Source organism: Lathyrus oleraceus, chromosome 2, assembly GCF_024323335.1.
Source record: "Lathyrus oleraceus cultivar Zhongwan6 chromosome 2, CAAS_Psat_ZW6_1.0, whole genome shotgun sequence".
In the NCBI taxonomy this organism is placed as follows: Eukaryota; Viridiplantae; Streptophyta; class Magnoliopsida; order Fabales; family Fabaceae; genus Lathyrus; species Lathyrus oleraceus.
In genome coordinates, this window is record NC_066580.1 from 129,883,051 (window position 1) to 129,900,785 (window position 17,735).

At 31.3% G+C, this 17,735-nt stretch overlaps 1 protein-coding gene across 1 annotated transcript; it reads left to right on the plus strand.

Moving 5' to 3' along the window:
• Window positions 1-1,773: 1,773 nt before the first annotated feature.
• On the plus strand, window positions 1,774-5,328 carry LOC127118460 (peroxidase P7). The gene is made up of 3 exons (XM_051048667.1): window positions 1,774-2,073; window positions 3,086-3,280; window positions 4,468-5,328. The coding sequence occupies exons 1-3, from the start codon at window positions 1,792-1,794 to the stop codon at window positions 5,026-5,028; spliced, it is 1,038 nt and encodes a 345-aa protein (XP_050904624.1). The 5' UTR covers window positions 1,774-1,791; the 3' UTR covers window positions 5,029-5,328.
• Window positions 5,329-17,735: the final 12,407 nt, after the last annotated feature.

Here is a 17,735-nt window from a genome sequence, read left to right on the forward strand (position 1 = left end):
AACTAGTAAGTAAATGTTATATATCACTTAATAATATATATTTATTCATTTTATTTTTTTTATTCTTTTTACTATATTTATTTTTTCCCCAACATGTAGAGATGTCGAAGGATACCATATGTTGCATGATTTTAGAAGTAAAAGTTAGAAAATTAAAAACTCATAAAGTAAGTGTTATATGATGTATGTTATTGATGTTGAAGTTTGAATGTTGTTGCTATTGTTGAAGATTGAATTTTGAATGTTGTTGTTGTTGTTGTCGTCGTTGAGATTAATGGTTTAAAGATTTAACGTTGTTGTTGTTGATGATTATCCTGATTGATTTCAAATGTTGTTCAAATTATAGGTGCTTAAAGATCAATTACAAATCACATAAGAAAACTTTTGAACGGCCTACAAGAATTTGCATTTTGGTTATTGCTTTTGTCGGTTAATCATTTGTTTTAGTTTTGTTGTAAAATTACCAGGTGTGTGTCATTTTGATGCAATGTTTCTGTTTGAGAAATAGGAAAAACCTGCAATATTTTTTTGTTTGAGAAATGAGCAAAAAAAAAGTTTTGTAATACAAGTTAAAACAAAAATATAGAAAAAAATTTAAAAAACAATGTTTTTCCCTCAATTATTATTAGGAACCGAGATAATAATACTGCTATATTACCTCGTTTTTACCAAAAAAAATGAGAGAAAATATGGGGAGCATCATCATGTTCTGAAAATAATAAAAATGCAGTGGTAGGGGATTCGAACCCATGGCCATTAATTATTTCCCTTCGGTGCTTTATGACTGAAGGATAAAATGACACATTTTATGACACTCTTTGTTACCTCGCATATGAAACCGAGGAACCGAGGTTAACCCCATTTTAACCGATGTAAAAAAGAGAGAGAGAGAGAGAGAGAGAGAGAGAGAGAGAGAGAGAGAGAGAGAGAGAGAGAGTCACAACATAAGAACATAACGTGGAAACTTCAAAATCGAAGAAAAGACCACGATCGTCAAAGAATAAGACTGTGTGAAAATTGTTACAACACATAATATACCTTCAAATAACCTAAACCCCAGTACACCCACACCCTCCAATATAAATATGTAACTACATCTCAGAACACTATAATACAAGAGTATAAGAGAATAAAGAAAGTCAAATACAAGCTTAAAATGCTTTTCACTGGTGTATCTTTGAATGAAAAACTGGAATCCTCTATATAGACTTGGACTCCTTCTTCCTACAGAAAAGCAAATGACGTGGGACTTCAAAAAACTTGTATCCTCTATATAACCTTGGACTCACTCTTGATTCACACAACTAAGCGATGTGAGACTTCTTCAACATGTATATTTTTAACCAACCTCAACAATCTCCACCTTGATTGAAAATAATACATAAGTTTTCACTGTCTTTATCCATAATCATATTTCATCATAAGGTATTTCAACATGTATATTTTCAATCAAGCTCAACACATTTAATGACACTCTTCGTTATCTCACATACAAATATTTAACCAATATAAAAAATGGATTTTTGTGGTGTGTATATAAATAAATAAATATATAATTTCACCTTTAAAAAAATACTAATTTTAACATATTCAAAAATAAAGTAGCACGGGTTTCAACATGTGGCTTTTCATTTTCCATTTTAGACAAAACTAACTTAAATTAACCTCTTTTTTTAAAGGTAAAATAACCTCTTATTGAAGCGAATCTTATAAGTCAATGGTACAGTGCACAAAAGTTGGCATGTAATGATCCAAAATATTATAATGTTAATAATTTCATAAATTAAACCAATGAGCCTTGTATTATCCCTATATAAATCATCTATTACACTAAGTTATGAGAACCATATCTTAGCCAAAAGACACATAATGACTTCTAGTCAAATATTTGTTATGGTGACTTTGGTCTCATTATTGATCCCTTCCAATGCATTGCTCACTCCTCATTTTTATGATAAAGTTTGCCCTCAAGCATTACAAGTCATAAACTCAGTTGTTAAGCAAGCAATTCTTAGGGAAAAACGCATTGGAGCATCACTCCTACGCCTGCATTTCCATGATTGCTTTGTTAATGTAAGTTTTTATAATCACATTTAAATGATATTTGATTTATACTAAAAAAATTTTTTTAAGTATTACATGTTGGTCGTAGAATACGAGATCGGGTGATCATAATTTTAGTATGTTAATATTTTTGTTTTCGATTTGATTTTTGAATCTAAATACCTTTCTAGTAATGATTAAAATTAAATTGGATTTATCATAGCCGTCGTCAAATAAACTCAACAAATACGTGCTATTTGAGATAAATAACAGTAAATTATTGGTTTAGGGTTTAATATTTTGCAATATAATTTATTTATATTTACGTATTAATGTAAAAAAAATTACTAATATTTATAAATTAACAAGTTTTGAACAAAAAAAAGTGAGGGATTCATGTACATAGGTGCAAATAAAAACAAATCCAAGAGCTCTTAGACTTGGTGTACCACTCTATAATTAATTGAATTGTTAACTTATATTACAATCTCTTACTGCACCATATTAACTACTGATAAAATGAAATATAGTGAGCCATTTGGAAAATTTGCATGAATTGGACCTACCAATCCTTTTTTAATATAGCCATTTCTAACTTATCATGCAGATATTTTATCAATTTGCTGGCAATAATGGAATCATAATTATTTTATATGCAGGCACAAACAGACAGAAATAGTGTTTCTATTTTTAAAAGACGATTTATAGGCCAAAAGAATTCAGATCTCATCCATTAAGGATAGAAATAATGTTAAAAAATACAAAAAAAATAATTAAAATTCTTAAGAAAATGCCACTTTACCTAATTATTGGTAGTTAGCTTCAATTATTTCTTTAATAAATTTATTTATTTATCTTCAAGTATATTAAAAATTTTCTGAAGTTATGTTTGACTAAACTACAGTAAGAGACTTTCTTAAATAATAAATATTATTTAGAAGACACATTAATATTTAAATATAAAGATAACATATATGAATTTATCAAACTTTTTTAGAGCATTATTAATTTATTAAATTAATATGAATGATTGAAACTTCAGGGTTGTGATGGATCAGTTCTGCTAGATGACACTAGGAACTTCACAGGGGAGAAGACAGCCCTTCCCAATATTAATTCAATAAGAGGATTTTCTGTGGTTGATGAAATCAAAACAGCTGTTGATAAAGCTTGTAAACGCCCTGTGGTTTCTTGTGCTGATATTTTAGCCATTGCTGCTCGTGATTCTGTAGCCATAGTAAGTGTTACACTAATTAATCTTTCTTTCATTTTCATCATTTTCACAATTATATCTAGAGAGTTATCATTTGAAAATAGATATTTGTTAGTTAATCATACTTTAAATGTAACAAAACAAATATAGATCTTATTTTGGCAAGGTTTAACTTTTGACTATTTATAATACAATTTAGTTTAATTAGAAAATCAAATCGAATCATAATAAAATATTACTCAAACAACCAAATAGAACTATTTCAATTTACATAAAACTGAAACGAATCAAAATTATTTGTATATTATACTAATTTGAAATTTCGAACTGTGTGTCAAATAGTTAAAAGACAATTTTTCTCAAACTGAACTTTTTGTTAAAGAATCGAATCGCTAAAATTTTTTAAAGATATTTTTAGTATTTATCATTTTCAGTTTCAGTTCGATTTATTCATTATTTGTTTCACTTTCAATTATTTTAAATTCAAGTTCCATTCGATTTAGTGGGACTTTTTAAAAATCTTAATTTAAACGGTGATAAATATTTTTAAAAAATCCTATTTAAACGTGGTCTGAAAACAGACACATAGATATTCCCACAAAAATAACAATTTAAAAAAAATTAAGTAAAAATTAAATATAATGGTTAAGTATATTTGTATTTCTCTTAGATATCTTAAATTTTATTTTTAATCCTTTAAAATATATTCTTTAGAGAATGATTCTCTTAAAATTTTTCATTTACACTTTTAGTCTCTCATGCAATTTAGCGATGATTTTTACAATTTAGAGACTGAATTAGCGACACTTTTAACGATGATTTATTACTTAACGACTGAATTAATGACACTTTTAACGACGATTTACTATTTAGCGACTAAATTAATAACAGGTTTAGCAACAATTTTAATATTAAAGACAAAAAATATGGGTGCAAAATTTTAAGAGGACTGTTCTTATAAGAATTTTTTTTTGAAAGATTAAAAACAAAATTTAAGATATTTAAGAGAATCAAAAATATATTTAACTCTGAATATAATTACACGCATCAATATCGATTCGATGTATGAAACTCGCTGGTATTAGACATTAAAGATATGTCTTTAATCTTAAGTAATTGAATTCAACTTTTTCTAGTAGTTAAGAAATAGATAATTTCAAAATACAAAATTTGAAAAGTTACATAATGTGCAATTGTGCCTCTCTTAACAGTTGGGAGGTCCACAACTTTTCTACAATGTGTTATTGGGAAGAAGAGATGCAAGAACAGCAAGCAAATCAGCTGCAAACACAAATCTTCCACCTCCAACATTCAGCTTCTCACAGCTTATTTCCAACTTCAAATCTCATGGATTAAATGTAAAAGACCTCGTAGCACTTTCTGGTGGCCACACTATTGGATTTGCAAAGTGCAGAACATTTAGAAACAGAATCTACAATGAAACAAACATTGAGCCTGGTTTTGCAGCATCTTTAAGAAAAACATGTCCTAGAAAAGGTGGTGACAACAATTTAACACCACTAGACTCCACTCCTACAAAAGTTGACACAACATATTATAGAGATTTGATATACAAAAAGGGTCTTCTTCATTCTGATCAACAATTGTTTGAGGGAAAAGGTAGAGAAAGTGACAAATTGGTGCAACTTTATAGCAAGAGTCCTTTGGCTTTTGCTAGAGATTTTAAGAGTTCATTGATCAAGATGGGGAACATCAAGCCTCTTACAGGGACACAAGGTGAGATCCGAATCAATTGCAGAAGGGTTAGATAAATCTGTGTTTTATGTGAAGAAATAGTGTCTTCGATTTTAAATATAAGCAAAATGGTAGATACATTAATACATAAACTTAATTTTGCTTATATTTAAGTATGGAGACAATAAATCGGTTTCAAAAATAAAATTTATGTGATATAAATATTGGAGTGACTTGGTTAAAATGATATGGGCCTTTTATGTATCAAATGTGGAAGTTGGTTAATAAAAATATGTTTGAATTCTTATGTTGAAATATGTTGAGTTCTTATGTTGAGATTCAATAGTAATATCATGTAAATCTATTAATGTGTGTCATATTGGCTTTTGGATGCAATGATCAACAATTAACAATAGAATTTAAGGAAAATAATTGTAAGAAAAAGTTAAATAAAAAAGACAAAAATAAAACTCAACCATTAATTCTCACCTCTATTAAAAAGATTAAATTTATAATAAATTAAAAATAATTCTCTAAAATAATGACATGTATATATTCTTGTCTTTCTTCTTCAAATTATCTCAAAATAAATAACACAACTCTAAAATTTAAACATTCTAAGGGAAAACTAAGACATTTATTTTTAAAGCATATATGTACTCTTCATGCCCCATTTTATTAGATGATGTCACAACTTTAATATATATTTTTACTTGTCTAAAATTACAATGATGGTATTCCTGTATTTTGGGGTTGTCTATCATGTTTAGGATCGTTAACGGTGTTTGAAGTTAACTCACATAGAATGATGAGAAGCTTTATATATGTTGTTTTAGGTAAAAATCTTTTCATTATCCACAACCTTAAGGCTAGAACTAGAATATTTACAAGGACCTCTTCAGCTTGGATCTTTAAACTCATGGAGTGGTTATTCCCCTTATCCCCTCAAAAGGGTGGGTATGAGAGAGTCGTCTTTCTCCTATAATTGAACGTGGTTTTCCATATTGACTGATTATTCTATTCCTTAGTGTATAAGGGCATGTCACTCCCCACATTTTTATAAGGAGTGAGAGATAATCTGACACAAGCTCAATACAGACAAGTTATTGTGACTAGTGGACAACCAATGGCGCAACTACGGGTCGAACAGCCTTTAGCGCTACCCTTGTGCTCTCCTGGAACTAGTATGTTTGACTTTCCTCGCTTCCCTTTAAATTACCTTATCTTAAGCCTAATAAATTCTTATAATACATTGTTCCTTAAGTGCGAGGCCTTAAGAGGGGTGAAATGATTTAAACCCATGCATAATCTAATCTACTTGTGGGCGAGACTTAGACAGTTGAACCCCTCAGGCGAGACTTCATGTGTTGCTTAGATAGGTGAGCTTGCCCAACTCTTGAGCCCTTGATCACAACCGAGTCCTTTAAGTGTTTCTTTATTTGATTCATCATACATGCACACCATTTGTTTGATATCCGCCTCTTCATCCTTAGTGGATTCCTTTGCAACCATGTTTGTATAGACTAAGTGCATTCCTTGTTGGGGCGAGTATCTCGAGTTTTACTTGAGTTTATTTAGGGGAGGATCCTCTAGTGGGGGTCTAGCTGTAACATCATATATTAGTTATCTAGAAATTAACATATACTATATGCAAATTGGTTAAACTGTCCTAGAGGCATGCTTATAAAAAAACAATGTAAAGTTGGTGCAGTTGTGGAGTTATATGAAGTTAATCTTGTAACACCATACTTCCCAACTCAACAAATAGTTAAATAAAATATAAAACCTTCAAGTAGAATGCTACTCAACATACAAAACTAACTTATTATTAAACCACAAAATTAGAAACAACTCATTTGATAGACAATAGAAAATTAGAAAATAGTTGGCATAAAAGCCTCAACAACCAAAACTTTGAAAAATAGTTCAATGTTAAAAGCAAATGAAGATATGCAACACAAAATATATAACAAATAACTCGTCCCCTCGTGTTACATATCATAGTGATTCCAACTATATACTCGAAGGATAAGCAACTAAAGAGGCACACCACCGTCCTCAACCTCAAGTTCCTACGCATGTATATAACTATTTGTACTGTGAAAGAGCACATATGCAACAACACAAAAGGGGGATGAGAATACATTCCAATAATAAATGGTGTACAAAATAATCAGGATAGATCGACGCACTACAGAGTCATACACGTATTAGATATACACCTCAAATGTCAAGTATTCACATCTCACCCAGATCACACTCAACCTCTCACAGTTATACAAGATTATTCATCAATACACAAGTATCTCATGGTCCCCACTATAAACCAGACTCATAACTCAACTCTATATGCATGCGGTACCGATTCAACATTTCGTTCTTCATACGAACTGAGTTCCAATCAACTGCGAACCCCGAGCCCCCACTATGAGCTCCAAGCCCCCACTCTGAACCAACGAGCATGCCTCTTTCACAACACAATAACATATAATGAATGACATTTAACAAGTGCAAGACATCCCCACTATGACTGTAAATAAGCATATAACAACAACTTCACGATGAATATAACCCTACTTTGACTGTATACAATGATGAATTATCTACATCACTAGTAGTTATCACTATAAACAACGCATCTTGATAACTTATTAACAAGTATGCACCACAATTTACACAACATACTTGCATTTTCATCACACATACATTCACAATTACAAATAAAACTCATTTATGTATGATATCACTCAACAACACGCAATTAATTATACAATTTAATTAATCAACTCTCATTTGTCACAATACACCAAACAACAGTCAAACATCGACCGCATGACAAAACCATCACAAAAATTCAACCATCAGGTCAGAACACATTCACTGACACGATGATGGGTAGCCTGTCACCACCTGTCATAACCCCGATCCCGCAACACGTCACACCTGTGACAATAGGCAAGACCTACGCTTTCCCGGATACCGTGACAGTCTCTCCGTCAGACACCTGATGCACGTTAGTGCCTTGCAACATATGACGACCAATGTGTCATAGAGGTGACGCTCGTTACCCTATTAACAGAACCAAAAACACGTTTGTCATTGCAGACCCCTCGAAACTCATCCAAATCACTTCCGAACTATCCAGAATCATCACATATATGATTAACACACATTAGAATGTTATTTCCTATTAATTTAACACGTTATTCCATTAATTCATGAAAAAATTCAGAATTTCATTCATGCTTTAAAACCCTCAATTTCATATCAAACCTCATGCTTATGAACAATTATCATATATAACAATCACCACAATTATAAAGAATGAATTTCCAATCGAATCATGGCATAAAACAGAATTGCATCCATATAATTCATCAACAACACAATCAAAGGAAAGGAAGAAAAATCCTATAGGAGGTTAAGGGAAATCTCTACCGTTTCATGAATTAGGCAATCTTAGATGAATAATCCTTCCTTACCTTGTAATTCTAGCAAAATCAACAAAAACAAGTTCTAATGGTTTCTTCTTCCAAGCCCTAGCTGTCCACTATTGTTTATCTATTCCATTCCTTTTCATGTATTGACAAAAGGCTCTCAAAACCTAATTCTCTATCTTTCTTAATATATAATATTCTAATAATTTCTTTTTTAATTAATTCTTGGCCTAACTAACCAAAAACTCTTCATTCTTAACCATTTATTTCTATTATTCCCACTTTTTACCCAACTCCTCATATTCTCTCAAATTCTAATAACTTAATTAATTTAATTCCCATCAAACTAATTAAATTAGCACAAATTACCACAAATGCCGACACCGACCAAACATGTCATAATTCACATGAATTAATTATTTAAATAATTTAATCATTTAAATCTTATAAATAAATAAATTATTAAATAAGTGAACAACTAAATAAAAGACTAATTAAGTCGGGGTGTTGCAAATCCCACCCAAAATAAAACAAAATATTACATCTAATGTCAACTGCACCTGTGCTACTTACATGTTACACCTGCAAATTCTCACCTTCTAACAAAATACATGTGGGTGAGAAACTACTTCGTGATGCATGGAAGCACTTTGATCCAATATATCCTGAGTTTGTTGTAGAACCCATAAATGTCAAACTCAGATTGTGTTATGATGGTTTACTCCATATGTCCAAGCGTCGACAATTGGATATTCTTGTTGGTCAGTTATTATTACCTCTTACAACCTCCCCCCAAAGATGTGTATGACAAAACCTTACATGTTTTTGACTTGCCTTATTCTAGGACCGTCGAGTCTAAGATATAAAGAGGTTATGGATTGGAGAATGGATTCATGACATATCACGTAAATACAAATTTAATATATGAGTTGCTTTGATGTGGAATATTAACGACTTTCCTACATATTCCAGGTTGTCCGGTTGGGGTAAACATGGTAAAATGGGATGTCCCCATTGCATGGATTACACACGAAGGAGTTTACATTGTAAAAAGGAGGCAAAAGTTCGTGGATTGTAGGAGAAGTGCACATGGAGCATAATAGATGAAAAATAGAAGATTGAACATAATTTTAGGAAGTGAACATCAACCCGACTTTCTGATATGATTAGGTGTGCTAGACTTGGTTTAGAACAAAAAGATATATGTTCTACATTTGTGGGAGGAGATGTATTTAAAGAAATGCTTGCTTATTGGAATTCATGTAAGTTTAAGAAAAAATCTGAAAAAGAAAAGCAACGTACATCATATGAAAATAGATCCCCCAGTCATAGAGCTGGAAGTATTAACATCGCCCAACATGTTCAATGGATGGTAATTATATTTCCATCTCACTAATTTTTTTAAATCATATTCTTATGTATCAATTTTTTAAACTAAAGTTAATTGTATTAATTAGACTGGTGAGAAGGGAAGAACCCCATCATTGACGAGATTAATGAGAGACTTATAAGAGGGAGACAAAGAGTATAGCAACGCGCGTGTCATACCCTAATTTTTAACCCTAAGATTCCACATATCATTTGAATCCTTGCATACAAACAAGGTCACATCTTTGTCCTCTCCCTCTCATCTTTGGATTTGCCTTTTACAAGAATCACCAATCACCTCTTTATTGGTATTTTACCTTTGTATTTATAAGTTCATTTCTTATCTAACCACTAATCAAAATAGAAAAAATATGTCTTGTTTTCTTTGAGTTTATTGTGCAAGGTAGGGTTTTTCATCAAGAGCATCAAGCAGGGCTCCTTAGCTAGGGTTTGTTTGATTCCTCAAGTCAAAGTGTATTCAACAATTAATTCTCAAGGGGCTTATCTCTAAAAACATGATCTCTAAGGTTCTCAAGCATATTTCAATCTCATTTTGATCAAGAGTTTCTCAAAGCTTTGTTGCTTATTTCTCAAGAGAAGTCAAAGGTTCATGTGTTTATTTCCATACCTTCTTCAACAAGTTACCTTAAACTTTGAGCAAATTAATCAAAATAAATTGAAAGACACCTTCTTTTGAGTTCATATGATCATCTGTGCACCTTGAAATGCAAGAAAAGTTCAAGTACACAAGTTTATTTCAAGAGGTTTGACCAAAAAGTTAACATTTGAAGTCAAAATACAAAGGATCACAACTCCTTCAATCCTCAAGATTTTTGAATGCTTGTTTTTTCATATGACTCTTATCAATATCCTCTACAACTTCTATTTACATAATAAGAGTCAATTATGCTTAGAGGATCATCAAACGTTTGGAGACATTATAGGTCATTTGTGGACTTTGTGAAATTTGACATATTTTCAAGTGACTTTTTCTCAACTTTCAAGGATTATAACTTATTCAATTTTCAACATTTGAGGCTTATCATTTTTGCACAATATCATTTGTGAGGCCCTCTATAAGTTTACTTCAAGGATCAAAGTCAAATTATGCTTGGAAGGCCTAAAATTCTTTGAGATATTACATGTCATTTTCAGTCATTTGGGACTTAGCATTTTCTAAGTTACATTACCAGATTTCTGTGCCAACTTCAACATGCGACAAATTTGTTATCAAGCATCAAAATACAGCCTTTATTGGCATATTATGATCTTTGATATGATTTTTGTTAAAAGCGTTGGCTTTAGAATACATTAGACAATGTTTTTTGTTAAAAACATTGGCCTAATTTAACATTAGACAACACTTTATACTAATAAGCTTAGTCTTATATATAATTTATACAACGATTTTATTTAGCTCAAGTAACCTTGAGCACAACGATTTTAATTACTTAAATAATATCTTCTTCCAAATCTTTCATTTTTATATACCTTACACATAAAACATTTATGTGACCAATCAACTTATGTAATATATATCATATTTATTATATTTCAATCAACATTTTAGTGACCAATCATCATATCTCATAAAGAAATTTTAATACTAATGAGTATCATATTTATATATGTACAAATTGAAAATTTTGGTTCACCAAAATGCTTATTTTCAAGGTTGCACTTGAAGTGGTGGGATAAGCCATTCGAAACTAAGCCAAAATGACATTCAAATATTATATTTGTATCATATTTTTTGAAAAAACTATTAATTAATCTCTAATTCCTAAGATTACAAATGATAACTTACAAACTTCTCTAACTATTCTTTGACATATATGTATTCACTCCAATATTCCTTAATTTCATTCAATTTATCTTCCGATTAAGTAAAACACTTGAAGTAATCAAAGTACACATAATATTATTGAGTTAAAACTAATTCGATAAAAAATTGGTAAGTTTTAAAATAATAACTAAATTATACATCCATACCATTTTTAAAATATGATATTCACTATGTACTCTGATCTGTGTAATATTGTTTTATGTAGTCTTTGATACTCGAGCTCCCATTGATAGTGTTCCATTATTTTGTTTATACTTAAACATTTCCATTGGCAAACAAAAACAAGCATCATATTAAAATTTCTTATTACTAAATGTTTCTAACAATTAAGAAATCACTATAACCCTTCTCTTGTCTTAAAATGAAGAAAATGTCACAATGTTTTTAACATCCATTCTCTTGATTGGAAAACATAGAAATTTAGTTATTGAATTTGATCAAAAACTACCAATTTAACAATCAGTCATACAATACCACATATTTCTCTCATTACCCCTGCATGTTTCAATTGTTTCATACAATTCTTATTTTCACTATATATATATATATATATATATATATATATATATATATATATATATATATATATATATATATATATATATATATATATATATATATATATATACATATATATAATCTAAAATATTTTGTATGCTTTATTAACATGGCTCAATCTAAACAATTATTAGAAATTGATTTCTAGACTCATTATGATTATTCGTAACCAAGAATATATTTAATTAAAAATCCACAAAATTAAAAAGTAAACTATAAACAATCAAATTAAAAATATTTCACTGCAAGCACAAAGAAAAAGAATAAAAAAAAATCACAAATCTTAAAGAGAATAAAAAAGAAACATAAAATCTAAAAAATAAAAGATAAGAAGTGATAAACCCTAAAAAGAATGGAATAGAATAAATTGAAAAATAAGAGAAATAATTGAGTTTAAAGAGAAATAATTTTGTAATTTTGTAATTTTTTTTTTAAAATAGTTATTAAATATTAAATAAGGGGAATAATGCATAATATGCACATAAGTCATGTGGTAAAACAATTTGTTTTTCATTGAAAGAAAAGCGGGGTTCGAGCCTACTTATTTGTTGGATTTATAATTATTTACATTCTATATATATATATTATGTATGGCACATACAACATTAAAAGCGTTTAGGGGTTTTATTCCCTCTACTGTCCATTTTTCTATGAGTACCATTAGACAACGGTTTTTATTCGAGCGCTTTCTTAATCTCTATAAAAATATCGCTTAATCACACGTGGCAGCGCTTTTTGTTTATTTTTGAGCGTTACCTAATATGCTACTTAAGCCAACACTTTTATTTAATAATAATTGTTGTCTAATATATAACTTAAGACAACAATTTTTGATTTGACCATTGTCTAATATATAACTTTGTCAAATTATTATTTCTGTTTATCATACAACAACGCTTGTATTATGTGGATACCTTATGCCAACACTTATAATCAAAAGCGTTGTCTAATGTCCAATTTTAATTTTTAACAAAATCTTTATAAAAAAAATGTAGGTAAAGGGAGTGTTGCCTAAGCTCTTTTTTGGCATAGTGGGAGGAAGCCTTAAGAGTTTCACGAGAGTAAATTAGAGCTATACAACAACTAATGCAAGAATATATGCTCTCACAAAGGAATCCAGCCTATGGTTCTATGAGTGAATATCAACGTTTCAGTGGATACGGCGGAGTTGACGGATTTTGAGAAATTGGTGGATAAAGAGAGTTAAGTGAGGACGAGGAAGAAGATGATCGCCTTAAGAGTTTCACGAGAGTAAATTAGAGCTATACAACAACTAATGCAAGAATATATGCTCTCACAAAGGAATCCAGCCTATGGTTCTATGAGTGAATATCAACGTTTCAGTGGATACGGCGGAGTTGACGGATTTTGAGAAATTGGTGGATAAAGAGAGTTAAGTGAGGACGAGGAAGAAGATGATAAGGGTGGAGAAGATTAATTTTTGAGTTTTATTAACTATTTTTAAATTTAATTTCTACAAATTTAGATATTTTTTAATTAATTTTAAATTTAAGTATCTTTAATTGCTTTTGAATTAATTATGTATTTAAATTTTTTATTTAATTTTGAATTAAAAATACTATTGGCTAAATTTTTTTTATTATTATATTTATATTATTGTAAAAATTAAAATAAATATTTATATATATATATATATATATATATATATATATATATATATATATATATATATATTATTTTTATTAAATAAATTTTCATGTGCAAGGGGAAAAATATCCGACAAATAATAGATGATAAATGTTGCAGCGTGAATTACACCAAACAATGTTGCATCATGAGTTTTATAACACCTTGAAAACCCATGCGTAATTATCAAAAATTTTAATTAATATAATACAATCACTTTGGATGTTACTCACAACAATCATAGTCTGTTCCGTAAATGGGTTACAACAAAACATTTTACTGCTTACATTTGCACATAAAATATTTACACGACATCCAACTCATCTGACTATCTTTGCAGCGGAGTCATAATAAAAAAAACATATCAGTTTTAAATCTCATAAAAAATTTCATAACAAAATTAAAAACATCGACTCATGAATCTTCTCCAAGTGCTATCACAGCAAAACATAAAAAAATACGAGAGCATGCATTGTCTCTCAAGAAAATATCAACACAAAATCAATAATTCGCTCCCTAGTGTTACATATCAGAGCATAACCAAAGCTAACACGAATAACCTAAAGGAAAAAGCTCCATGAGCTAACTTCCACTGACATCAGCGTCTATACTCTTGAGTATCTGCACGATGCCCATGTAAAGGCAACATTCAAGCAGGAGGGATGAGAATTCATTTCAATAATAACAACATAGAATATAAAATAAAGTACAACATCTACACAATCATGCACAATAACATATCACATTCTCACGCTAAAATTATCATCAACATCACATACAACAACACCATCATCACACATAGTCATATTTCACGCATATATTTTATTCATGCTATGCGACTCATGACAATGATAATGACTCATATGCATGTGGTACCAATTCAATATTTGGTTCTTCTTACAAACCCGATTCTCCCTTCGGAATCCCGAACTCCCCTTCTGATTTTCGGATAAGTCTTTCGTCCCCATTCAGACCTAAGACAAACATAGCATAATATTAACAACAAAAATTAGCATGAAACAAGCATGGCATAGTGGGAAAATACATGAAGTATGGATGGATATCATGAAATGAACATGGAAAGTATGATGAACAAGCAAAGTATTCATGACCATGGAAGGTTGGAATAAAGAGATTACCTAGTGGAGAAAGTCCACTGCTTCTTGTTGGGATGAGAGGAAAGAGAAGGAAGATACTTCAATGGTGTTGCAAACTTGAAGAATGGAAAATGGAAGTGAGAAACAACCTTGCCCTTGCCTTGCTCTTGCTTAGGTCGAAAATGTAGCATCCTCCATTCTGATTAGGGTTTTAGGAGTTTATATATGTAGGGTTTTAAGTGTTTGAATGGGCTTAAGTGTGTGGTTTTGGTTCATTAGCAAAATGCCACAAAAGGTGAGGTGTGAAATGAAACTCTAAATGTGGCAAAGCTTAAGTGAGTGAACATAAAAGGTACATGGCCAAATGAGGAAAACATGTGTTGGTTGGTTTGTGCAACATGGCATGATTTTTTTTGGAAATAAGTTCAAGAGGGTGACTTTATGACCTTGTAACTTGATGAGAACATGTCCAAATGGCAAGGCAATGAAAACAGTAGAAAGAGGGCATGGAACTTAAAATTTTTCATGTTGAACACATCTTGAAATAGCGAGTGGAAAGAGGTGAAAAATGACCATAAAGTTCAGGTCTCATGGCTGCAAAATGGTTGGGCCAGTTTGGCCTAAATGCTGTCAAAAAATTCAGCCTATGATACCAACTTTAGATGAGTGTATCTTCCAAACCAATGATCCAAATGGGGTGGTTCTAAAAATGTGTGAAAGAGGACATATCAAGGTACAACTGTAATGAAGAAAGTGTTTTCAAAAGATGTCTTGAAGTGCAAGAAATCTGGCCCATAAGTCTTGACAAATTTTGTAAATTTTGGACTTAAAAAACTTTCTAAGTATTCTAAAATAATGTCTTACTTTGACCAAGCCTAACTTTCTCACTTTTAATCCAAATAAAACAAACATTATATCTCTAGAAAGCTTGAAACAAGAGGAACAACTTTCATGTTGAAGAAATTTTCAAATGGAGCTTGCATCTTGATGGAATATAGGCTTAAAGTGGGTGCAAAAACCATAAAAACTTGCCTTAAATGGAAAGTCAACTATTTCCAAATTTGGTAATTTTTCCAACTCCTGATTAAATGATGAATCCATTATCCAACCTTGATCAAATTTCACATGTAGGCTTCCTTAGGCATGAATTTTGAGATTCCACTTTCAAAATGTCGGGAGTTGACTTTTCTGGCTCCATAGTTGACTTTTCCCAATCTGTCTGGTTTCCGATTCCATTGATCAATTGAAGCACCTCTGGCTCAAATAAAGAGCTGATTTTTTGTATGTAGACCCTTGTGGTCATATGAAGGGCCATGGAAATGAGTTTCACCCAAGGAATCAGAAATAAACCGATTTTATGCAAAACCCTAGTTCTAGGAAAAAAATGACTAGGAAGTGATTGCACTGATTGCCAATGGATCTTTCTATGATAATTGTGGATCTTCTTAGGCCAAGATGCCTATCCAATCATGACATGAATGAGCCCTTTCACTTCCAACCAAACCTTTCATGTTGCAGATAGCCATGAAACCCTGATTTCTGATTAAATCCAGATGCACACTCTGAGAGCTTTGAATCTTCCACTGCTGAACTGGGGACCATAATAAGACATATGGAAACCCTTGAGACTTGTATATTTGGAGAATGAAGTTCAATTCTCGATTTTGCCTTGTGTGGGCTCCTTTTAGTAAGGAGTGGTCAATCAAACCCTGATTTCCCAAGTCACTGATGTAGTATGCAATGAGTATGACCTAGTATGATGCTAATGCAATGTGAAACATAATCCCATGCTTCCATAAAAAATGAAGGGTAAATTTTGGGGTATTACAGCTGCCCCTATTCAATCAACTGGAGACCCGAAAGGAAGACACCAGCGGTTTTCGCGCTTTCGAGGTATCAAGGGATTGAATACAATAAAAACCCGGAAATTTACACTGAAGTGTGTCATACGGTGAACTGGACTTTTTGTGGTTTTAATCGCAATGTCGCGGTTAGCAAGAGTCGCCACCGACTTTTCTTTTATCCAATAAGGAAAGGTGGAAAAGAACAGGAAAGACCTTAATTTAGATTTTGGGTTCGGGAGGTACATTATACAAAGGGAAGGTGTTAGCACCCTTTGTATCCATGGTTATCCATGGGCTCTTAATTGCTCGATCACTTATATTATTTTTGTCTAAAAAAAGTGTTTGTGAATTGTTTGGAAAATTATTTTGAAAAGAGAATTTAACTTTGTAATGATTCTTGTATGAATGTATACAAAGTGGTTATCTCGTTTAGTTTTGAAAATTGTTTAGAAAAATATAACTCGGTAATGATTCTAGTATGAATGTATACCAAGTGGTGATTTTCTAAAGGTATTTTGAAAGGTGTGAGGTGCGAAAAAGTGTTTTAAGTTGTGAGCCAGCAATTAAGAGTTATACCGACCCAAGGTCTTTACGGGCATTTCCTATCCTTATAAGGGTAAAACTGTCCTTATTATTGAGAAATAAGTAGTGTTATCCTTTGGATGTAAAAGGGTCATCGTAGGGTCATCGATTGGTCATTGAAGGCAACAGTTATGAGGATACCTTAGCATTCGAAGGGACTATCATCATTTAATCGTAGGCAACATCGGAGGGTCATCGAGGGACAAAGTTGTATATTCGAAGGCAACATCCGAGGGACTATAATTTATTTTATGATGATTTAACCGAAGGGTCTTTGCTAAGGGTATCCCCACATTCGCGGGACATGACCGTAATATCGTAATCGTAAGGCAACAAAGAGAGGTCCAAGATCACTTATTCAAAGGCAAAGTTTTACAATTAATTATATAATTAGGATGAAACTCC